The 26,004-nt window shown below is 36.4% G+C and overlaps 1 protein-coding gene across 5 annotated transcripts; it reads right to left on the reverse strand.

Annotated features, from left to right (window-relative positions):
* LOC114403333 (protein GIGANTEA-like) lies at window positions 1–25,039 on the reverse strand. 5 transcript variants are annotated; one of them, XM_028366232.1, is made up of 15 exons: window positions 24,748–25,035; window positions 23,853–23,994; window positions 19,214–19,285; window positions 19,000–19,054; window positions 18,747–18,889; window positions 18,295–18,563; window positions 8,577–8,632; window positions 6,741–6,981; window positions 6,501–6,651; window positions 5,768–5,977; window positions 4,110–5,651; window positions 3,288–3,356; window positions 2,800–3,018; window positions 1,286–1,378; window positions 1–691 (listed from the first exon to the last, which is right to left on the reverse strand). In XM_028366232.1, exons 2-15 carry the CDS (start codon window positions 23,958–23,960, stop codon window positions 392–394), a joined length of 3,528 nt encoding a protein of 1,175 aa, XP_028222033.1. In that variant the 5' UTR covers window positions 23,961–23,994; window positions 24,748–25,035; the 3' UTR covers window positions 1–391. The 5 variants fall into 5 exon arrangements, with proteins under 5 accessions (XP_028222033.1, XP_028222034.1, XP_028222031.1 ...); XM_028366233.1 differs by having other exon boundaries at window positions 23,853–24,022; XM_028366230.1 differs by having other exon boundaries at window positions 23,853–24,075.
* Window positions 25,040–26,004: the final 965 nt, after the last annotated feature.

Consider the following 26,004-nt stretch of genomic DNA (forward strand, 5'->3'; position numbering starts at 1 on the left):
GAGAAGAAAAGAAAAGCCTGCCTGATCATACATTAATCCAAACAATTGGAAATGACTTCCATTACAAGCTAAATCAACATAAGCATAACACAAAATGAGACAATATAGAAAAGGACCTGGTTACAGCGTTTTTCGTTACTGTACAAGACTGTTCTATCGAGAGCAGACTCACAAGCAAGTTCAGGGTGAAACTTAGTTTAGCTACAGTACATACATGATACAAAATGAGCTTTCTATAAACATACTAGAATTATGACTGCAGCTCTTTTCAACAGGACTAGCAGAATTATGCTTATTTGCAAACCCGTTAGTTCAATAAGCATATCAATAAGTTTTTTTTTTCTATACGTCTAGTAAAAAATTGTCACGGACTAAGATGGATGATTTCATTTCACATGGAAATAGTACAGCCTAACTCTTTGGCAGTGGTATCAAGAAAGTTAATAGACAATCCGTTTGAAAGTCGGCTGTGAGCTTCCCAAGTCAAGCATTTTTCTATGTCAGCTTGCCAGTCAATGACATCCAAATTGAAGTATTGATAAGAGGGGTTGTGGGTGCCATTTAATCTCCGAGGTTTAGGACTACATCTGATTGAACCAGTATGCAAAATGTCACGAAGAACTGATATACTCAGAGCTCGGACATGTGCACTTGGATGAGAAAGACATCTAATTGTAGCTGAGAGGCGACACTGCATGTGGTATATTCACAACTCAAGCATATCAGTCAACAATTTCATGGGCAGTATAGACCCAAAAGAAAAAAATAGCACATGAATTGTTTTAGTTTTGCACTTGATTGCCCTTTTACATATATGTGCTAAAATACCCTTTTGGTCCATTTTATTTTTTAGTTTCAGTTTGGTGTCACAAATTTAAGAAGTTCCACTTTGGTCCCTAAAAGCATCTCTATTACACCAAGTTGGTCTTTCTGTTAGTTTACTACTAACTTAATCAACTTAGTGATAGTGATATGTGGCAAACTGTAAGAGATATCACATTAGATGGATGTTTGCCATGTCAGCCAAAGTGAACGGTGTTAGTGTGGTAATCTGACAGAAGGACCAATTTGGCGTAATAAAGACACTTAAAGGGACAAAAACAATTTTTTTTAAACTTAGGGAACTAAACTGAAACTAAAAATTGAGAAGTGATCAAAAGGGAATTTTAGCTCACAAATATTCACTTGTCTCGAAATCTAGAATTAGATTTACAATGTTTAACCTGCATTTTTCATTCACCAAAGTCCAGCTAAATTACAAGTTCCAATAAGGAAGTTTGTTCACCTTTAAAAGGTTTGAAAGGCCATCTGCCACAGCCAATCCAGATTCTCCAAACTCGAGCACTGGCTGAACTGCTCTAGCTGTTGCTTCCAATAGCTGGCCATTTTAATTATTGAAACGTGAATAACAGTAAAGCTTAAGCATAAAACAAAATATACGAAACACCAAATTCTCCCTTCACATTGTCACTAATAGCTGCTCAAAATATCCAGTTTGTTCGTGTTAGAAATTAGAAAATCATGATGTATTAGAAAACTGGCTCATAAGATTGACAACTACTATATAATGAGACAAACCCTGGCCATTAATGCACATCACACTAACATTGTTATATCCATAGAATATAAATTTGGACTGGAGCAGCAGGTTTGATAGGAAAACCAGTGAATCAGTAAAGTCACTTCGAAAAAACTAAAAAATCAGGAGAGCAAAAGATCAATGAAAAACTGGTCAAACCAGTCTAAAATCAATGAAAATCAGGCAAGAAACCAATTAGAAAAGAATTTTCTTTTAATTTTATTTTCACTTTTTAAGTTTTTTTTATTTGCTCAAAATTATATTGAGCTTAATAAAGGTCTTCATATAAAGATCTACATATGTTCTATTATTAACCATCTACTATTGATATTTTTTTATATTGTTGGACCTGTATTGTGGTCCTTTATGCTTTTTTTAAAAATTTACCCATGTGATTCTTTTATGTTAATTTATTACTTAATATATAATATTAAAATTATATAACTGTTGATTTGACCATGGTTTCAACTATGGTTTAGCCAATGAACTTTGGCTCGGTGTCTTCAATTTTTATTGACGGGTCTTGTTTTAAGAACATTAATTGTCTTAACACTCCCCCTCTTAAATAGACTTAAGGTCTTAATCACGTGCAGCTTGCTACAAATATAATCTATCCTCTTCTAACAACATTTAATAGTATCAGGCTTTTAGACCTCTTTCCTTGCATAACTTGTAGAAATGAGCCAATGCTGAAGTTCCTCAGTGACAATCTTCTTCATTGTGTTCAATCGGCTCATGAAAAACAGAACTAAACACAATATGAATAGCATCTGGTCTATCACTCTAGCTTGTGTATGCTTAGTACTTCTGAAGTTGATTCCAACAAGTGATGCCCACACAAGTTCGCAAGTATTCTTAGCCGTAGCATGATAATCTGATTCTACAATTGACTATGCCACTATATTTTGCTTCTTACTCTTCCAAGAAACCAGGTTTCCATGACAAGTTTACAATCCCAAGGTCCTCTCTGTTCTACAGAACCAGCATACTCTACATCATTGAACCTTCTACCTCACAATGAACATGATCACTATACAATATACCTCATCTAGAACCTCATTTTAGGTTTCCGAAATATGTGAAATGTGAGTGGACTCATAGAAGACATGATTAACCACACATGCAGAGATTACTGAACAACAATTAATAAACTAATTAAATACAATACTGAACATAGAAATCACACACAATATAATTATACACTTATTGAAACATACTACCTCCAACTGTGGTAAAGTGCAAGCTTCTCCATCAACCAGCATCCCATCTGTGGCTCGCAGTAGTAAATCTGAAGAACTTGCCACAATTACCAATGATTCTGAAGTCTCATGATTCCTCATAAGTTCCACGATCAATTTCACAATCCGCTGATTGATTCTCCACATCTTCTGACCTAAATCATCATCCTTGGCAATCCAGGGCTGCAATTCCCGCTCCGCCTGACAAGTAAACAAGCCCAGGAAAGTGACTATACAAATGAAATGTGGGTAATAATAATAATTTATAAAAAAAATGTACAACAAATAAACATTGGATAGATGAGATTTTCAGCATCAGCTATTGAACTTTTTAGACAGTAAAAGCCAATTCTCAGAGGTATTAAAAATGATAATTCTTAAAAGAAAGTAATCTTGCTAAACAGAATAGGAGTTCATGTTAGTGGCAAACGTAATTTATGAAACCATTCATGATAAGACGAATTTTGGACCTGAAGTACAACTGCCGTAGCTGCTTTTGTTGGTGAGGCTGACACAACATTGCATAATGCATCAACAACCTACATAACATTAAATCCAAAATAGACAGTAAAGAACTTTTTCACTAGAAATAGGGATATCAAAGAGGTATTTGGATCCACATAGACAGTAAAGAACCTTTTCACTTGAAATAGGGATATCGAAGAGATATTTGGATCCACACAATCACATTGCACACATATACGCATTAGTAACTATATCTTATTATATTTGTTTCAATACCTCTTTAGTCAATCTTTACCAATTTGTAGCATTTAAACAACACAACCATGAATTCTTTAATACCTATCCTTGTTTCATTTTACATTCATAAGTTACAAGTACACCCAATATATCTTGTCTTGGCGTGATGCTTCTTCCAGTTTACTGTAGATTTTACAACAATCTGCCTTTGATGAGAACAGCTATTTAGTTATTTTCAAAAACAATTTTCAATGCTCATTTTAAGGGATGTAGCTTTCTCTGCTTTTTAAAATTTGAGACCACACAATTTTCTTCATATGTTGCAGTTTCAGAATTTTGGCTGTCTTTCCTATGTTTCTTGTGTACACAGGATACACCTATTTATCCTCATCCACAGTTCTTGCTTTTCAGAACCTAACTTTTATGATTAACAGGAACTAAGCTGTATCACAAGGAAATTTTCTTAAATTTCATTTTAGGTTAAAAACATATAATTCAACCATTGGAAGAAAAAGAATATTAATTCAGCAAAAAAAAAAAAAAAAAGAGAAGACGATAAAGATGCTGCAGTATAACATTTGTATTTGTACCTGTCTCCAGCCCTGTTGGGCAGAAGTGCTTTCTGCACAAGGTTGTGTTTCAGGAGATGCAATCAACTTGTGCCATAACAGTGAAACTACAGAGAAACATAACTCTTGTTTCTCTGCCAGCGTGGATCTTAGAAAAATTTGCCCATTGCAATTCAATCCTATATGCCTGTCCATTGTGAGGAAGTTGGCTAGATCAGAAGCATCTAATGAGAAACCTGTGACTCCTTTACCCAAGGTATAATCTGATGCATCCTTTGAACATGGGGTTTTCTGAGAATTATGGTCAACTTTTGATGGGAATGAATCTTCTGAAGGTACAACAGATGTCTGCCCAGGGGCAAAGCAGCTACTACTTTCACACTGATTCTGCCTTTTAACACCAACACAAACGAGGGAATCCTTCCAAATCGGTACATGAATTAAGGTTGCTTCTAATGGTTCTGCCTTGTTCACTATAGATGCAACAGCTTTGCTGTGAATATCTATGAGATTATACAATGATGACGCCCTGGAATGAATTTCATTGTCCCATTTGCAACGAATAAGAACAGACAGAGCATGCATGCAAGTTTTTGACCTTCTAAATAGTTCAGAAACATGTGCAGCAACCATAGCTGCTGCAACTATCTCATTTGAGCTGTAACTCCAAGGCGTGCCAACAGAAGATGGCTTCAATGAAAATAATGCCTCTAAAATTGCTAAAATTCTGTGAGTATGACGCATTGCTGAATCTAAGCCATTCTGCAACTCATGGGAGGATCCATTTAGTCTAACAGGCTTGGCTATATCTTGCACATTATTGGAAGCTAAACGATTATTCCCACATGAAATCAAAGGGAACAACTGAAGCTCACAGGCAAGAGCACAAACAGCAGCCAGAACATAAGAATCAAATGCTGCTACAGGACCTTGCTTCTTCAATTTCCTATTTTTTGATACTTTCTGGTTTTCAGATGTTTGTAAGTCCTCAATGATATCCTCAGCTGAATAGTTATCTTCACCTCTTGGTCTCTTGCTTCCACTGAATTGAGCTTCATGACTGACACAGACAGTTAAGACAACAAAAAGTAGGCGTGAAGCAAGCTCTACAGATGCACATGATTCTAAGAAGAGTGAATGAACCATAGTACGAAGTTCTGCCATGGCAAGGTTTTTCGAGGCAGAGCCAATGCCAGCTAAGTATTTTGATTTTCTGTTTTGTTCTCTAGATGACTCGGGTGGAAATGTCCTCTGAAGAATAGCTTCCACTGTAGCAGCAAATATTTTCATAAGACATGCCTCCGATGGGCTTCCTCGAGGAAGATATTCCAGGACCTTCAGTAGGGGTATGTACAAATTCCATGACAGTATGGGTGGTTGTAGCGGGGTTGCAACTATAATTTCAGGAAGATCAACAGCTGAGGAACTTGTAGGAATCAGGCCATAAGCAGCTTCCCAAATAGTGCAAATTCTCCATTCAACCTCTGGACCATGGGCACAAAGCATTGATGCAATGCCTTGGGCAGTAGCTTCAATTGAGGCTTCAGCTGCAGGAACTTCTATCTGATCAACAACAAAGGTTTTAGATTTCAAGTGTATGGAAAGAATCTACGTGAGTGACTGTAAAAAATAAGAATAATCAAGAAAAAAAAATGTTAACTGATAAAGTTGCACACAACCTGCTTTTTATAGGAAGAAATATAACCACCCAGAGGTTCATGTTGAACTTCAACTCCATCAACTTGTCTAAGAGGAGGAAAAAGTAATGCAGGCTGTGAAAGTATACGAAAAAGAAGAGCAGCGGCAGCATCAGCGGCTATACCAGCTCTCATGGACATTGCAGTCCCTATTGCACGCAAGAAGTGCAAATGCATCCAATTTCTAGGAAGCTGCATTAAACATATAACAGAAAAGAAAAACACATCAGTCAGTTGGTTTTAAATCTTTCACAAAGTTTAGTAATCCCACTGCAATACACATACATAATTGTTATTGTATGTTGCACTTGTTCTGAAGTTGCAAAATAGAATTCCCTCAAATCTTCTCAAGAGGTTATAAAAGTGACAAATAATTTTTTTTAAATATAAGTCTCTCCATTATACTTCATGAGGTTATAAATATCTGTTTAGCCAAGCATTATTTTTAAAATATTTTCACTAACATTTTCTGAATTCAAAGTGACAAATTCAGGAAAACTAGCAGATTCACCAACTATTAAGAAATATAGAACGTGAAAGAAAATCTAGTGAAAAACCAAATATTCAACAATGTAAATGAACCAATGCACAACCTGAGTTCCATATCATTTGACAATTGTCTAATTAAATTTCATATGGAAACCATAATAATGAAAATGCAGGTTTCCATTAATGCCAGCATCACAGTTATTCTGTCTATCAAGATTATACTTGCCCTTATGCCAGATGCATAATCTTCAGCAGCTCGAAGAAGCTCCACAAGCTGCACAGCAGCATCAAGTGCATCTGGAGCCCACGATGGGGGTGCTTCTAGAAGTCCAAGAAGAAGTCTTTGTGTAGCACTTGGAGTAGCAATTGCATAATATCTGCAAATGTTAGGTGTATATATATTTTCTCAGGCAGATGAACTCTATGAACAACTAAAAAACAAGAAAGGTATTAAGTTCAAAATAACCTATGAAATAAACGAGCATATGGTTCCAGAGCTGGTAATCCAGCAACAAGATGCTCATCCAAAGCTGTCGTTGGAGGAGGAAGCAAAAGTGCAGGGACAGCAGCTGCTGTTAAAGTAGTAGTCTCATTGCGAGCAACTTCATCATCACAAACACTCAATATAACACCAGCACCATTGGCAACAGCCCATCTTGGAGTTGAAGGCACAAGTTGAGGATGCTTCCCAGAACCACGGGAAGAAGCTAAAGGTAAAAAAAAGTCAATTCCTTATCATATTATTATTAGATTTCAACTTAAAACCAATTGGCACTAAGTGAAATTGTCTAACAGATATATAAGTTGCACCTCAAGAACTGAGGCAGGCGATGTGGGACTTCCTAACACCCCCCCTCCACATATGCCTGCCAATACAGGTGAGCCTACTAGAATAGGCAAGAACTAAGATGGGCTATAGGCTCTGATATCATGTTAGATTTCAACTTAAAGCCAATTGGCACTAAGTGAAGTTGCCTAACAGATATATAAGCTGCACCCAAAAAACTGAGGCGGGTGATGTGGGACTTCCTAACAATTACGAACATAAACATCAGTGTCAATATGACAGTAAAAAATGATATTTTTGTTTGATAAAATTCATTGATGAATATAGCTTTTCAATGGAAAAAAAAACAAAACTAATTCCTAGTCTCCTCCCAGTGCATTGAGGATGTTTCGTCATGGAAGCCTTGGGTTAAGAATGCCAATTAAGTGCAATCAATTAGTGCTCCAAAAATGTACAATAATCACATAAACAAAAATTATAACAAAAAGTTAACTTTGATATATAAAAACTAAGCTTCATGGTTTCTACGTTGTATTCTATTATTATATTAAATTTCCTCATTGGTGTTCTACTATTATATTGGGCAACAGGATGCAATAGCTTCAGTATTTTTGAAATTATTTAACAGTAAGTATTTGAGTTCAAGTAGGCCATTCTCTGATCTCAACATTTAAACAAAATGGCTGCATGCAAAAAAAACACCAACACTATGGACATAGATTGAGTTTTTCTTTTTCAAATGGAAGTACCAAAAGAGGTTTCCAATGATGCTACTACAACAAATTTCTGTGTAGCAATTAGTAGATTTTCCTATCTTAACTGTCAAGTGCCTTATTCTATCTCTTTGCCGCATAGAACTTTCTCTCCCTTCCTCCTCATTTTTGGATGGCTCAAAAAAGTATGTTTCTTTCAAAAACATGAGTTGCATGCCAAGATTACCAACTTCTGCTTAATTCAGAAAGTCACAAACCAAAGTACATAATAATTGATAAGAATGCAACCTAAAATTCATCTTTAAGTCTGAAAATGAAAAAGAATGATTGCCTCATTCAAGGATAGAATACGATTAATTATTTAATTCAGTTTTGAAAAATTTAATAAGATTAACTAACTAAACTTAATTGGTCAATGCATTCTTCATATCATATTTGGATTAACAGATAAAATGGTGGTTTGACTTAGTGATGGAGGAGAGGCATTAAAAATAAGAGGGGTGAAGATGAACATGAAGATTGAAGGCATAAGGAATTCAAAATTCTGTGTACATAGTTAAGTAACATATAGTGTAAACATAACTCAAGCTCATGTGAACAAAAACCTTTGATTAAAAGGTATTTGAACAAGATTTTAAGTGCTACAAAAACTGAAAATAAACATACAACTTAAACAAACTCTCCACTTTCTGAAGAAATGTCTCAAATATTTTGACATAATTGTTCACAAAATATTGTGGATGAACATCATTTTAAAAAATAAAGAACAGCATCCGGTATTAAGTTATCAAAATTATTGTACCGGTTGATGGAGGCTTCAGTTCTCCTGCAGCATATTTACCCATAACACCACTGCACCTGTTAACATACAGAAAAATCATTGACTTAAGCAAAAATATACTCAATGCTCAAAGGATAAAAAGATAATTTAAAACATTATACTATGATAAATGGGAGAGTCAATTCAAGTAAGCTGTTTCTTTAATCAAGATAAAGGAAGAGAGTCTATAACCGTACTAGTTGTTCTAATTTACACTATTGAGAGAAAAATATGAAATTATGTATCCCTGAACTTAGTTATGCTATACACCAACAAAGGTAACCCCTAATGAGCATGAATTCAGATGCTTTCCTTAACACTGTTTTGAAAGATAATTATTTAGTTCAATCCATTTATTTCATTAAACAATCAGGAAAAGCTGCCAAACAAGCTTGTAGTTCAATTGGCACCTACTTGATCTTTTAAGACTTAAGAGTGGTATGTAATTGTTGAGAGATGAGAGAAACGAGAGATATATAATGAAATCCATGTATTTAAACTACACATTCCAACTGAATTATACAAAGTAAAGCAGTGTAATAAAAACTGAACCAGTTATCGATTTGGCAGGGGTAGTAAGTTATTGGGTAACCAATTCAATTGGTGAGTCATGGTTGCATTGTGTGCGTGTGTGTAGTGATATATAAGGACATTGTTAGGATCCAATTGCAAGGTATGAGACTTGGAGTCCTACATTGAAAGCATGGGATTTCTGGTGAAAGGTTTATAAAGCCTCGGGCTCTCCAACTACAACAGCTAGCTTGTGGTGTGATTCTCCCAAGGTTCTCATCAATTGGTGTCAGAACCTTCCACCATGTCCCTCAACTACAAACAAGCAGTGTGGGTGGTGACGTTGGCATTACAGTGTTCGCCAAGCTTAGTATCCTATATCTCAATTTGTTATGTATTAAACATCTTTCTACACAATTTTAGAGTTCTGTTTCAGCTATTAATTTCATCAGGATTCCCAAAACCATCCAAGATGCCTTGAGGGTGAAAATTGGGTCTGAACTGTGAATGAAGAGATGAAGACAATTCTTAGAAAGTGAGTTATGGGCCTAACACAACCTTACAAAATTGGCTTGTAAGGTGAGGAATATCTCTCACTTGTATACTTTAATTTGACCATATCTCTAGTAGATGTGGAACTAAACCATTAAACCACCACCCTCAAGATTGCACTTCAGGCTACCCCCAAAGAGGCCGCAACTAGGCAAGCTAAGGGGTGTCCGCAATTAAGGAGGCTTTTCTAGCACTCCCCCTTCATGCCCAAGACTTCCAGCCTATACGTGCCAAATGCAAGTGACCCAACAATGGATCTAGGATAGGCTCTGATACCATCTTGAAAAGTGGGTTAGGTCTAACTCAACCCTACAAAACCGACTTGTGGGTGAGGATTGTCCCCCACTTATATACATTAATTTGGCCATATCTCTAGTTGATGTAGGACTAAACCACTAAACCACCACCCTCAAGGTTGCAGTTTAGAAAACCCCCAAAGAGGCCACAACTAAGGCGGGCCAAGGGGTTTCTGCAATTAAGGTTTCCAACAGCAATGGAAAGAAATAAAACTTGGGAGATTGTTGATAAACTGAGTGACTATGGGACAATGATGCAGATGGATGTACAAAGCAAACTATGAGAAGGCATTGCTCTGGTAGCAAAGATGAATATCGTCAAGAAGGATTATTCTCTCATAGGTAGCTCACTTGGATGAGAGCTACAACAATTTGAAGTAAAAAATGCATTTCTGCATGGAGACCTATAGGAGGTGTATATGGAGATTCCACCAAGGTATGACTTCACTAATGGACTATGGAGGTATTAAGGTGTGTAGGTTGAGAAGGCAATATGGCTTTAAATAGTCTCTGCAAGCTTGGTTTGGGATGTTTACTGAAGCTATGCTCTCTTTGGGGTATAAGCAGAGTCAAGGTGACCACACTATAAAGCATTTTCAGACAAGTAAATTAGCAATGCTTTTGGTCTATGTAAATGATAAGATTGTTGCAGGAAATGATGAAGTTGAAAAACAAATCCTAAGGGAAAGGTTAACAACTCAAATTGAAATGAAGGACCTATGAATGCTAAAAAAAAATATCAAAATAGAAGTTGCCAAATCCAAAAAAGGCATCATTATCTCTCAAAGAAAATAGGTCATTGATCTTCTTAGAGAGACAAGCAAATTGGGTCGTAAAACATATGGAGAGCTCATCAAGAAAAATCATTGGATAGGAATGGGAGAGCTCAAATAGGCCTGATATCAGAGATTGATAGGGAAAACTTATTTATCTAGCCCACACTACACCAGATAATGTTTTTGCGATAACTATGATTAGGCAATTATTCATGCATGGTCTATGCGAAAGACATCTACAAGTAGTAAATTAGATTATTTAGTACTTGAAGGCAAGTCTAGGAAGAGAACTTCTCTTCAATATGAGAGAAAAGTTATCCATGGAAGTATATGCAGACTATGTAGAGGTTGATTGTAGATAGAAGATCTGCCTCAAGATATTGCGTGTTCTTGGGAGGAAACTTGATTGCTTGAAGGAGTAAAAAGCTAAATGGGATGGCAAGGTTGAGTGCAAAGGTAGAGTTTTGAGCAATGGCTCAAAAAATTTGTTAAGTGTTGTGGATGTAGATCATACTCGATAACCTCAAGATGGAGTATGAGAAACCTATGTAGCTATATTGTGATAACTATCGGGCACATCCCTTTAGGGCTTTAATTGGCATGTGTTTACCAAGAGACTCTACACAATGATTTTGCAATCTTACTTGTAAGCTAAGAATGATATTATCCCTTCACCAACTTGAGATGGAATCTTTGCATGACTATATAAGAGAAGATTAGATATGATCTGTAATTAAGCAGGATTGTGATTGTAATTGTTGTAATTAGGAGGCTGATTGTATACAATTTAAATTTTAATTTCTTACTTTATTTCCTTAATTGGGATATCCTCATTAGGACAGGATCTATATATATGTATCAACATTCTACATTTTAATCAAAAGAAACAATTCAATCTTTCTACACTTCTTAATTTTCAAGCAATGGGCATAATCCGTGAAGTTAACTATGAAAGGAAGAAGTCAATTGGGGTAGTGGACAATAGAAACAAGGTGATTAAGATGTTACCATTATTACGATATATATAATGGTAACCCTCTGGCAAGAGTTGGACTAATGCTATCAAGAAGATTAGAAAAACCCTAAGGATGCAACTTGGTTCAAGAAAAAATGTCTTAAATATGTTTTCAGTCCCTCAAATCTGGGGAAGTTTGTTTTTTTTTTTTTTTGCACAGCAAAAATATATAGTATTATATATAAATCAGTACTAGGTGTACTGGATGAAGGATAAAATGTACAAGGCAAATTTGCCTAACCCATCCGACATAAAATGTACAAAAAACACAGAAGCCATAACAAAAAGAGAAAGCCCCCTAAGACAGCTCTTCCTTCAAGTTAGTAGACCATTGGTTGAAATGTATGTGGAAGTCTTTGTCCATGCATTTTAGCCAAGACCAAGTGTGGAATAAAGCTTCGTCCATGACTTTTTCGGGGCTGAAAATGTGATTTTTGAAAACCACTGAATTTCTATGCTTCCAAATAGTCATGGATAGAGCTATCCAAAGCACTTCCCATCTCTTGTCTAGATGTCTATTGCTGTTCCAATGCGAGAATTGTATAAAATGACTTTTAGGGTCAATGGGGAAAGGGCCCACTCTACTAACCCAACTCAAAACCTCCCACCAAAGGCTCCTGGTTGATGTGCAGGAAAACAAGATATGATCTACTGTTTCCTCCTCTTCATCGCATAGAGGGCATCTATAAGATGATAGAGCCACCTGCCTCCTTCTTAGGTTGACCTTAGTAGGCAATCTGTTTTTAAAGAGTCTCCAAGAGAATGCACTTGCTCTTGGAGGAATTTTCATATTCCACATACTCCTGAAAACAGTGTCTTCAGCTAAAGAGGTAGAATCAACCATCAAGAGATTATAAGCTGACTTTGTGGAATAAGACCCAGTATTATCAGCCCTCCAAATAAGACTGTCCATAGAAGATGGATGGATCTGAACAACAGCAATATCCTCTATGAAAGCTGCCATCATATCTATCTCATGGTCAAAGAGATTTCTCCTCCATTGGAATCTCCAATCCCACCTGTTGTCAGCAGCTTGGCCCATAAGATTGATAGTAGAGTCTTGTTGGAGACTAATTTGAAACAGAGCTGGATACTTGTCTTTGAGGGTAAGGTCATCCCCCCTCCACTTGTCCAACCAGAACTGAACCTTAGCCCCATTACCCACCTTCCACCTCAAGTTAGTGGTTAGAATATTATGTTGCTGCTGCTGGAATACAGATTTTAAGTCCCTCCACCAAGGAGAGATGTGAGCACTGTTTCTACCATAGAGTAAGGATTGCCACCCTCCATATTTGGACAACAAGATTCTAGCCCAAAGCTCATGCTGATTATTCGCCAAGTTCCAGCCCCATTTACCAAGCAAGGCAGCATTAAACTTATTCAAATCTTTAATACCTAACCCCCCTCTGCTCTTAGGGAGGCAAACATTGTCCCATATGACCCAAGGTATCTTGGAAGAAACATTATCACCTCCCCAAAGAAAGTTCCTCTGAATAGAAACAATCTTGTGGACTACTTTTTTGGAGATTCTGTAAAAAGATAGCAGGTAGATAGGCAATGCTGTCAAAACCGAATTGATTAGAGTTATCCTGCCCCCCATCGATAGGCACCTGTGCTTCCAAGAGGCCAATTTGGATTCAAACTTGTTGATGATTGGTTGCCAAACACTTCTGCTTGTAGGACTTGACCCCACAGGAATTCCCAAGTAGGAGAAAGGAGTGTCCATCTGACTGCAGTTAAGGAAATTAGCTGCATCTCTACACCAAGCCTCTGATTTACCCAAGCAACCAAACTGGCTTTTGGTGTAGTTGATCTTGAGACCTGAAGCCAGCTCATAGCATCTCAGAACAGACTTTAAGACTCTAACATTGGCCGAAGTTGCTGCTCCAAAAAACAGAGTGTCATCTGCATACTGCAGAATATTTACATCCTCCTTCATGCTTCCCACCTGATAGCTAGTGAATAAATTCTTAGATGTAGCTGTCCTCATAAGACCTGTGAGGCCTTCTGCTACCAAATTGAAGAGAAAAGGGGCAAGGGGATCCCCCTGCCTTAGTCCTCTCTCGGGGATAAACTCCCTAGTGGGACTGCCATTGATTAAAATGGAAACAGATGCACTAGAGAGACAGCCTTGGATCCACTTTCTCCACTTGTCACAGAAACCCATCCTCATCATCATATAATTAAGGAAGCCCCAAGACACCGAGTCATAAGCTTTTTCAAAATCGACCTTAAAGAACATGCAGGGTTTATTCTTTGTTTTAGCTTCAGCAATGACCTCATTAGCTATCATCACTCCATGCAGAATGTGTCTCCCTTTAATGAAGGCTGTTTGTCTTTCATCAATGAGATGGGGAAGTTTGTTTTTGGTCCTCCAAATTTAAAATTGGTCGAAAGTCCCTGTAATTTTGGAAAAAGCTTGTTATGATCCCTCTGGCCAAACACCCCTGGCCTAAATGTCATTAGAATTAATACTTTGAAAGAAAAACAAATATGTAGGGTGTTTGATTATAATAATGCAAAATCAAAGTAGGTTGTCATATAAACAACTTGTAATTCGTTAGCCACATAAGCGAAATCTTTAACAGTCTTAGGATAGTCGGACTAAAACAAGTTTTTCTCAAATTACAGGGACTAAAGATCAACTTTAAATTTGGAGAACCAAAAACAAATTTACCCTAAATTTGAAGGACTAAAAACATATTTAAGCCAAAAAAGAAAGAAAATGACAGTGTGCACATGTTCCTTTTTGGTCTTGATTGCGACTTGGATGAAGTAAGAGGAAGAGTTCTAGCATGCATGAAAACCACTACCCTATATTTGAGAAGTATTCTCAAAAGTTTGAAGAAAGGAAGCTAGGAGAAAGGTCATGTTGAATCCAGAACCACCTATGACCAAACCAGGAAGTCATGGACGAAGCAGGAGAGGTAGGCCAATTCTACAAGAACAAGTACCAAAGGCAAAAGAACCCATTTTGGTCCTGCAGTAAACTCAATCGTCCAATCTAGAGATAAGTATTCCTAATTTTGAAAGTATTAATGTCGATTTTCCTCTACAAAATTCCTAATCCTGAAAGTGTTATTGTGGATTTGCTTGAAAATGTAATTGATGCCTTGCCAATTGCCTTAATGAAAGGAAAAAGATCATGTTCCAGGTATCTTATATAAGATAATATCCCAATTTGTCTGTACTAATCTCTTTCTACATAGCACCAGAGTCTTGTTGCAACCATTGATGAAATCTATAGAGATCGTACAAGAATTGTGTCTAATCTCACACACAAGCTGATTTATTTATAATCAAGTGATAACAATAATTAAGGAAACATATGAAACAAAGTCCCTATAAATTTGCTATACAAATATTCACAGTTTTCCTATTTACATTAAATTTAATCACATCATATCTTTAACACCCCCTCAAGTTGGAGCATATATGCCATATGCACCAAGCTTGTAACAAATGCAAGCCATGCAAGATCCCTTGAGAGACATAGTGAACATAGTTGGTCACTGGAGCTAACAAAGTCAGTGGTGATTTCTTTTGAGAGTACCTATTCTCTCACAAAATGACTATCTATTTTTTTGTGTTTAGTTTGCTCATGGAAAACCGGATTATATTGCACTGTGAAGAGTGGCTTGACTATCGCATATAAGCTTGTTGTCTCGAGTGTCTTCAAATTGTAACTGATGGAGAAGTTGCTTAAGTCATGTGATTTTGCATGCAGCTGCTGCCATGGCACGATATTCAGCTTCGACACTAGATTTAGCAATTGTATTTTGCTTCTTGCTTCTCCATGAGATCTCGAAGAACAAAGTAACCAGAGGTAGACCTCCTATTTGATGATGATCCTGTCCAATCAACATCAGAGTAACAAACAATCTTGTCATTGCCTTTGTCTTCATATATCTGAAAATGCACATGACAACATCCCAATGGCTATTACAAGGGGCATTAAGGAATTGACCTACCACACTTATTGCAAAGGTGATGTCTAGCCTGGTGAAAGTAAAACAATTGAGTCTACCAAATATGGAACCATCCATAGTTGGATAGGGCTACCCAAGTACTGTAGTTTGTTGTCCCAGTTAGTTTCTCGCATGAGATCAGCGGAATAGTGGTAAAAGTCACGACAAAGGCTAAATTGGAAACAGAACCATCAGAAGCTATGAAAACAAAAGTCAAACAGCACTGGAGCGGGTCGTTGGAAGAGGGTGTAACACGCCTATTAGGCGAAAGCGTGTGCGGGAGCGTGCATAGTTGTATGGTGATGTGGGGGTTGCCAAAGAGTGACGACGATGGCTGAAGGGGCACACTGACGGAAGTGTGGCACAGTGGCTGTCAAACCCTAATCACTAATACCATGAGAGGTTGTACAGATGTGGGAGGGGATCAAACTGCAAAGAAGGTCGCACACAGGTGTGGGAGGGGATCAAACCCTAATCATTGATACCACAAGAGATTGTACAGGAATTGTGTGTCTAATCTCACTCAAGCTAATTTATTTATAATCAAGTGATAACAATAATTAAGGAAACATACGAAATTAAATCCCTATAAATCTGCTATACAAGCATTCACAATTTCCCTATTTACATTAAATCTAATCACATCATATCTTTAACAAAACCAAAATTCCCACCTTAAATCAATAAGATGAGAACTGGGTTTGGGCATGAATGAAGAAATGAAGACATTAGAAGAAGAAGAAAAAAAAACTTGACCTGCTAGATTGTAGATAGGTCAAAAGATTAGAAGGCAGTCGGTTACAGGTGAATATACACTGAAATATAAATTTGATTGCACCCTACATTGGTATAAGGTGAGATTAGTTGCAAAGGGCACAGACATATGGGATCGATTAGGAAGAGACATTGGCCTTAATTGCAAATTCGAATACAGTGAGAATTATCCTTTTTCTAGTTGCTCATTTTGGCTGGGACCTACAACAACGCGATGATAAAAATATTTTACTTCATGAGACCTAGAAAAGGAGCTGTATATGGAAATTCCTCTTGGATTTGATTCTCATAATGAAAAGAATAAAGTGTGCAGGCTTAAAAACCACTGTATGGCCACAAACAATTGCCTCAAGCATGATTTGGAAGATTCACCAAAGTTTCAATTCTTGGTTCCTAACAGATATGATATCCCTAAAGTACAGACAATGTCAACGTGATCGTACCCTTTTCATAAAGCATTATTCTTATGATGGCAAACTCACACTCCTATTCTATGTGGATGACATGGTCATTGCATCTAATAGTGAGACTGAAAAGCATGTTCTGAGGGAAAAATTGGCAACCCAGTTTGAAATGAAGGAGTTTTCCATGTACTTTCTTGGGATAGAGGTTGCCTATTCCAGAAAAGGTATTTTTATCTCCCAAGAAAGTATGTACTTGATATTCTCAAAAGAACAGACAAATTAGGGTGTAAAACATCTAGAGTTCCAATTGAACAGAACCACAAGATTGGAAGTGAGGAGAAAAGCCCAACAGTAGAGAAGTCTCAATACCAAGATCAGTGGGAAATCTCATCTATTTATACCACACTAGACCAAACATTGCTTATGTTGTAAGTGTAGGAAGTCAATTCATGCATGATCCCCAAAATATGCACTTGTTGTCGGCATTAAATAAAATCCCCCAATATTTGAAGGCAAGTACAGGAAAAGGATTGTTATTCAGAAGAGAATGTACATTATCCGTGGAAGTGTATATACATGCACACTAAGTCCGGTAAATTGTTGATAGAAGATCCACCTCAGGGTACATGTTTATGGGAGGAAACCTGGTGAGATGGAGGAGTAAAAAAATAACACTCAATAACTCAATCTAGTGCAAAAGCAGAGTTTTGAACTATGCCAAACAATATCTATGAAGTGTTATGGATGAAGGTCATTCTTGATGACCTCAAGATAAAGTATGAAGACCCTATAAGGTTGTTTTGTGATAATCCGGCTATTAGCATTGCCCACAATCCCGTACAACATGAGAAAACCAAGCATATAGAGATTGACAAGCACTTTATCAAGGAAAAGTTGGACAACGATCATATAGCCACAGCCTACATCCCTTTGTGGCTTTAATTGGCAAATGTATTCACGAAGAGACTCCCTACAGCGAGATTCCATGAACTTACTAGTAAGTTGGGAATACTTGATATTCACTTACCAACTTGAGAGGAAGTGTAGTAAATATCTTTGATATTATCTCGATAGGTAAATATCTCATATCTTTGATATTTGCCTCACTTTCCTTTTTATGTTAATTTCCCTATTTCCTTTAATAGGATTAGCCATTTAGACTATAAAAGAGGATTAGGGCTTGTATTAGAAACACACAAAAATATATTCAGTTCTTCCTTCTTTTTTATTTCAAGTGGTACTGACCAAACTTGAAACAATAATAAACCATGCTTTGAAAGTGAATCAAACCATCGACACCCTTAGGACTTGCAAGCAAAGTTAAAACATACATGCATACATGATTAACTACATCTGGCCAAATAAATAGAGCTAAATTATCTATTACTTGTTAAGAAACACTCACCATCGGAAATAGTCACTTCTAATGCCAACTGGTGAAGCCAACAATATATCAGTAATCCAGGGGGACAACGGCCTAATAGGTTTCTTCTCTTGCTGTGTCAAAGAATTATGCCCAGATTTCCCAGGTTCACTAGTTGTGGCATGACTGCCACTAGTGCTTCTTTCTGTTTCACCAGATTGTCTTTCCGTTTTGTAAATAGGGCGATTGTAATGAGTTAAAATGCGCAAAATTTCACCACATGCTAGAGCCCATTGTTCTGAGTATTCATTCTGCAAAATTATACACAGAAGAAATGAAAATAATAGAGGACCTCCTTGTAGATACTGAAATTGAATAATTGCTATATTAAATCAGTTTAGAAACTGAAAGACACAAAGCAAGAGAATTTTAGCTATGAAATTGAGTTATATATAAATAAAATCAAAATATCGAGCAGGGGATTATACTTATACCTCAATTTTTGGGCAGACTGAAGATATGAAAGAAGCAAATGGAGGACTAGCCTTATCATAGACTAGTGTACCATCAATAATACATGAAATAATTGGAAGCACAACTGCATGCCCATGCTCTGGATGATGAAGGACAAATGTTGCTAGATTTACATGTGAAAACATAAAGAAGTTATTACAAATAATAAATCATGCTAACAATATTTGTTAAATCAACCATAAGTTAAACTGACATGGGATAGAGCATAAATACCCAAAACATCATCAAAGAGAAGAATATCCTTGGATGGATAACGGTTACGGATCAACTGTCAAAATAATATAGAACAGTGAGTGGCATTTGATAAAAACTCTGGGCCTTCTCATGCAAAAAATAATACAAAAACATTGAACTTGTGAAATAATTTGTATATATTTCTATTCAAGTTCACAAGATTTATCAGTAAATATGGGTGCACTTATCATACCTCAGCAATATCATCAGCAAACTGTTCTGATGTAAACTGAATGAAGTACTCAACATATGCAGCAATTTGATCCTAGGGAAAGCATAAATAATGAGAAAAAACAGCAAAATGGAACAATAATGAGCTTCGAATATAACAGAAGACATGAAAATGTTTACATATAGATTGAGAAACAGTTATTTACAGTGTTACAATTCACCAAAAGCCTGCTTTAAAAAAAACAATTCACCAAAAGACTGTTGCTTTCACGCTAGTACAATAAGATTGAACAGTTTCCAATTTCTTACATGTAAGATAAAATACAAACTTTAAGAGATAATATTGAAAGACTACCCACTTAATATGGTTATGGAGGAAACTTGTGTGAAACTACATTAAGAAAGGATTACAAAACAATTGATTATATAATCCCATTTCAGAGAATGTTTCATCAATAGAAGATATGGTATCCTCAAAAGAGAGATTAAAAAAAAAAGAATTGCACATCAAGTGAACAAAGCTCTCCAGCCTATCAGCAAAGAGACCCCTCAAAAATAGAGATTGGCTGAGATAGCAAAAAGATCATTTAATTCCACAAAATAATGCAACTGGAAAGAAAATTATCCTTAAAAATTCTGGCACTTAGTCCGACCATAAGCACTTTGGATTCCACTGTAGAATCTTTTCTCTGTTAATCATTATTCCCCCCCCCCCCCCGCCCCCCCAAAAAAAATATATATATATTTGAAATGACATACATGAAAGTTTTCCAAATTTTCAGGATATCCATCAGTCACAGAAAATACCAGAGAATCACAAATATCTAACAGTTAGACTGTGTCAAATACAAATTGCCGCTACTTTCATTGTGGGCCCATATGTATGCTGATTCATGCCAAGACTAAAGTACAAAGATGCATCCCTCCATATCATTCCATTCATGAATCAACTATCTCGACAACTTAAGTCCTTAGTTAAAGGCACATGTATGGTTTTATATTGTATCTCCAATACATTCCCCTCGCACAAGTGCCCTTTGCGTTTAAAGCTTGGATAATGCATGGACCCACCTACATTGTGCTGAAACTCATCTTTTTCATTAGGATAATGAGAGCAGCAAGGATCAAACTATAGACTGGTTGTTCTTAGAGACTCCAATATCAAGTCATGAACTAACTGTTCCGAAAGCTTAAGTTGTGCAGTAAAGTCACATGAAGGTTTTGTACTACATCCTTTTTTTTTTTTTGATCAGCAAAATTATAATTTGTATTAATAACTGTGAGTACCAGAGGTACTAAATATACAAGGTAGAAAGCAGCAGACTAGCAGAACCATAGGTCCTACGAATCAGGTGCCAATCTAAAGGGAATACAATAACCGTGCACTGCTACCCTATTAAAAAAATGCTGTTGATAAATTGCTAGACCAATAATTGTAGGGCTGTGCAAAGCCTTTCTCCAGCTGTCTAAACCAAGACCAAACTAGGAAAATAGCATCATCCATTAGCTTGGATCCATTAAAAGCCTCGTTTAGGAACACAATCCGGTTTCGATGCTGCCAGATTGACCAGGTCAACGCCACCCACCAACACTTCCACCTAGCCTGCAGATGCTTTCCTTTGGAGATAAGCGTGTGCTGCATGTAATTCTGCCTAGGAATGGGGGAGAATACTCCCACAGTTTTGGTCCAAGCTAGGGATTCCCACTATAAGGGGAGAATTCTTGGACAATTAAAAAACAGGTGGGAGGCTTCCTCCTCCTGTCTATTGCAGAAGGGGCACATCAAATTGTTCAGCTGAACCCGTCTTCTCCACAAATTCCCTTTAGTTGGGATTCTCTCTTTGATCAATCGCCAAGCAAATGTTGTTGCTTTTAAAGGGATTTTGAGCTGCCATAGGTCCTCTAAAGCCTCATCCAGTCTGATCAGCTGCTCCTTCTAGTAGCATACGGTATGCGCTCCTTGTAGAAAACTGGCCATTAGGTTCTGGTTTCCAAACCCAACAGTCTAATGTCCAACGATCAATATGACCCCACGAGATATCATCCAAGAAACTGGCTGCCGCTTGCACCTCATTGTCAAAAAGGTGTCTTCTCCATTCAAGCTTCCATTCCCAAACATTTGCTGAGTGGAATCCCATATCCTGGATAAGCTTCTGCTGTTGACAGGATATATTATACAATCTGGGGTATTTCGCCCTTAAAGGTTCCTGTTCCATGAGCCAGCAGTCCTCCCAAAACCTGATTTTATCCCCACACCCCACTTTCCAATCTATTGCAGATTGAAACAGACCATGCACAGCTTGTTCATGGATGACTGACCTTAAATCCTGCCACCATATGGATTCATTGGTGACTGATGTTCCTTCCTCTAGAGCCCTCCAACCTCCATATTTCGAAATGAGAATCTTAACCCAAAGATCATTATGCTGCTGCATCAGGTTCCATCTTCATTTACCCAGCAGAGCTCTATTAAAAGTTCTGATATCCTTTATCCCCAGGCCACCCTTATCCTTTGGAAGGCAGATAGTATCCCATTTAACCCATGCAATTTTCTTCTGATCAAGGCCACCACCCCATAGGAACCTCCTCTGGATTTGGGTCAGTTTTTCCGCTACCCTATTAGGGATTCTGAAAAAAGAGAGATAGAAAATAGGAATAGAGGTTAGAGTTGCTTTTATGAGGGTCACTCTTCCCCCATAAGATAGATGTCTCTGCTTCCACCTAGACAATTTTGATTCGGTCTTCCTTAGGATTGGATCCCATAACCCACAACGCCTTGGATTAGCCCCGATTGGTATTCCCAAATAAGAGAAAGGCAGAGGCATGATTCTACAATTCAAATAACTAGCAGCCTGCAGTTTCCAATGTTCAGAACGGCCCAACACCCCAAAGCTGCTCTTCCCATAATTTATTTTAAGTCCTGATGACAATTCAATAGCCCTCAAAATCGATTTGATAGTCTTGACATTTTTCATAGTAGCCTCCCCAAAGAAGATAGTATCGTCAGCGTATTGAAGAATACTAACAGGGACTGATTTCTCTCCCACTAAGAACTCATCATACAGCTGCTTCTTAATAGCTTCCCTCATAAGACCAGTTAGCCCCTCAGCTACAATATTGAACAACAAGGGGGCTAATGGGTCACCCTGTCTAAGGCCTTTTTGGGGGGCAAATTGAGGTGTGGGGCTACCATTAACCAGCATTGACACTGAGGCTGATTTGAGACAGCCCTCAATCCACATAACCCATTTACTACAAAAGCCCATCCTGCGAAGCATGTAAGAAAGGAAATTCCAGGACACGGAGTCATAAGCTCTTTCGAAATCCACCTTGAAAAATAAACAAGATTTTCTGCCCCTCTTAGCTTCCTCAACAACTTCATTAGCGATGACTACGCTGTGTAGGAAGTGCCTTCCGGATATAAAAGCAGATTGGCGATCGTCTATAATAATTGGCATTACCCTTTTCAATCTATTGGCTAGTAACTTAGCCACGATTTTATAAATACAGCCTATGAGCGATATAGGTCTATAATCATTTAGGCATTGAGGGTCAGGCACTTTCTGAATTAAGGCAATGAAAGAAGCATTAGCTCCCCTTGGGATGATACCATTAGCATGGAATTCGTCCATAAAGCGGAGAACATCAGATTTTATAGTCATCCAAAAGAGCTTGATAAATTTAAAATTGAGACCATCGGGCCCCGGGCTCTTATCACCATTGCAATCCCAAACTGCTTTCCTGACTTCTTCTTCACTAAATCTGCCCACCAACATCTGGTTATCCTGATCCCCGATGGTGTGAATAGAGGTGCCATTCAAAACTGGTCTGCTGCTCATAGTTTCTTGAAATCTCTGCTGGAAAAAGCTGCAAACTTCCTCTTTTACTCTAGATGGATTATCAACCCAGGATCCATTAATATTAACACCATTTAGAGCATTAGACCTTCGATGGGAGTTAATCACTAGGTGAAAATATCGAGAATTGCAGTCCCCCTCCTTAACAATTTCATTTTCAATCTGTTAAAAAACCCTTAACTAATCTTTTGGAGAGGTAAAAAGTTGCTAATCATTTTGTTGCTATATGAATTTGTGGCTATGGAATACTTGAAAAAAATCACCATGAGTTAAGCAAACATTTCATGACCAAAGAAGAAAATGCAGACTTATGCAGAGTCAAAATGCACCAAAAGCGCAAGACTCGGACCCTCTAAAACCTTGTTAATCTATATCCCTGTTAATCTGCTGCCTCTTTCATTTATCTTCATTGTCATAGCCAATGTCTCCTAAATGCTTTCAATTACTTAAAAAAAGCAAGCACTAAATAATTTATGTGTTTCTAGTATAATAAATATTTTTTTCTTTTTCAATAAAAATTTTCCATTTTTCTCCCCTTTAACATATACATCAAGTGCATAGGATGAATAGATCACATATATATTCTATTTATGTATTCATAGAGAATTTCCATTTCTTAATTGCTGAAATTCTAAAAGCTTCATTCCAAACATTGAAACTTTAAACAAAACAATATTATCATTATTCTCATTATTATCCAAATAATAGTGCAACTGACATTAAATGCACTGAAGTTAAAGTTTATTTTGAGAGAAGAACATTACAGAAAAGGGATGGGGGGAGGAATCAAGATTGAAATGGCACCTTTCTCTGTTGACCATCCGGTGGAGGAGGCCAGAACAATGAGGAGTACTGAAGACGGTCAATCCACCTTTCACTGGAAGCAGCCATCAAAGAAGAAGCCGACGACATCTATCTACTTTCAAGGTATTGTTTCCTTCTGCCTCTGATAATCAAAAGCAATTATCCAAATTCTAGCCAAAACATGCTACCAATCAATAATTAAAATATCGTAATTCACCATTCCCTGTTCACCATGGCCAGATATTTTTTTACCTTAGTAACCAATCCATCACCAACAATTAATCATCCACCAAATCATATTTCAGAAGAAGCTTTCTTTTTACAGAAAGCAAGCACAAAAGAAGACAACCAAATGCATCTCGAGAAAATTGTAAATATTTACCACAACAACTAGTTGCCCTATGCAGCTTGAATATATGTATTTTTTTCAAATTTATTGGTGATTTCAAAGTTTCCTTTCAGTCTAAAACACGCTACAAAATAATCAAATTGTTTTCTAAATAATGAAAATCAGAGCACGGATAAATCTGAAACAGAATCCTGCCAAACAGAGCAAAATCAAATTTAAAAAAAGAAAAGAAAAAGGAGTAAAATAGTAATAATAGTGAGAATGGGGATTTGTAGGATTGAATTTCTCTCAAGGCCAAAGAGGTAATCTAAGATTCAAAAGCTAATACAAATTACCAAAAAAAATATAATTACAATAAGTAAAAAAAAAATAATAATAATAATAAGCCCCTCAAATATCTAACAACTCAGATTCACCATAAAAATATATATAAAAAAAGAGACAATCAAATCCACTTCAGAAATTAACACAGCAACAACAAAACCTGGAAAATATATATTATTTTATTTATTAATTAAGAAAAATAGAAAGAAAGAAAAAATGTACCTGAATCCTTGTGTGTGCAGAAGCGATTTTTGTTAGAAAGAAAAGAAAAGAAAACTGTGATTCAGTGGGTGAAACGATGGAGGTGAAAAAAATGGGAAATTTTGGTGATTTATGGAAAATATATTTAAGAGGTGGTGGTTAATGGTGTGATAAATAGAGAGTGAGAGCCAGAAGACTGCACAAACAAGGGAGAGAGAAAGAAGGAGGAAGATCTTTAGCAGCTCTGAGAAGCCTAGATTGATTGCATACGTGGCAATGATATTTTCCTCTCGCCTCCTATCCTCTGTCACGCCATGTTACTCTACACACATATGTACATGTGCATGCATCCATTATCATTACCCATTTGCTTTAACTCTACTTTTTTATCTCTAATTTTTTATTTTTAATATATTTTACTGTCAACTTTTTGAAAAAACATGCAAGTTTTATATTTTGTTGTTAAACTCACGTTGACATACTAAAATAATTATATTTTTAAATTTTAATTGTTTTTATTTTTTATAAATTTTACTTTCAACTTTTACGTTGTTACATTAATTCCATCATGAAAAATAAATTTTACAAATTTTTAAAAAATTGATGATAAAATATGTCAAAGTTAATTTATCAAAAATAAAATTCATCAAAAAGCAACTTTAGAAATAAAAAGTGAAATTAAACCTAATTATAATTTCTAATTATACATATATTTAATTTTACACATTCTTCATTTCTCACTCATTGAAACACATGCAAAGAGACAAGACAAAATATTTTATATTTTTTCAATTTTGATCCTATAATTTTTGTTTGTTCATTTTAAATTCTTTAAGTTTGTATTTTTTTAACTTTAATCTCTTTAAAAAAATATTTTATATCCAGGTAAATTTGTCCTTATAGAAACCAGAATTAAAAAAATACAAACTTAAATGTATTAAAAACAAATAAAAAACGTATAAGTTCAAGAATTGACCAAGTGTTAACTTATAGGAATTAGAAATAAACAAAAAAAATGTATGAGGATCAAAATTAAAAAACAAACTTACAAGCAACAAAACATATTTAAACAGAATATATATATTTACAAATTTTTGGTGATGGAACCTTTAATTGAAATAAATACATTTTTAAAAAAAGCATAAATGCATTAAATTTATAATTAAATATGTAATTTAATTTTGTTCTACTGATTATATGTGGTTTTACATGTTTAATGTTGAGTTTAAGTTTCGAGTTATATTCCTGGTAGTTTCTCTCCGATGCTATTGAGCTTCG

This window comes from Glycine soja, chromosome 20 (assembly GCF_004193775.1).
Source record: "Glycine soja cultivar W05 chromosome 20, ASM419377v2, whole genome shotgun sequence".
In the NCBI taxonomy this organism is placed as follows: Eukaryota; Viridiplantae; Streptophyta; class Magnoliopsida; order Fabales; family Fabaceae; genus Glycine; species Glycine soja.

Excerpts from the sequence above, each read along its gene's own strand:
- LOC114403333 (XM_028366232.1), bottom strand. The coding sequence starts at position 23,960 with ATGTCGTCGGCTTCTTCTTTGATGGCTGCTTCCAGTGAAAGGTGGATT. Across the intron at positions 8,633-18,294 it reads AGAAGTGACTATTTCCGATG|GTGCAGTGGTGTTATGGGTA; the intron begins GTGAGTGTTTCT and ends GTATGTTAACAG. Across the intron at positions 5,652-5,767 it reads TTTCTTCCTATAAAAAGCAG|ATAGAAGTTCCTGCAGCTGA; the intron begins GTTGTGTGCAAC and ends GTTGTTGATCAG.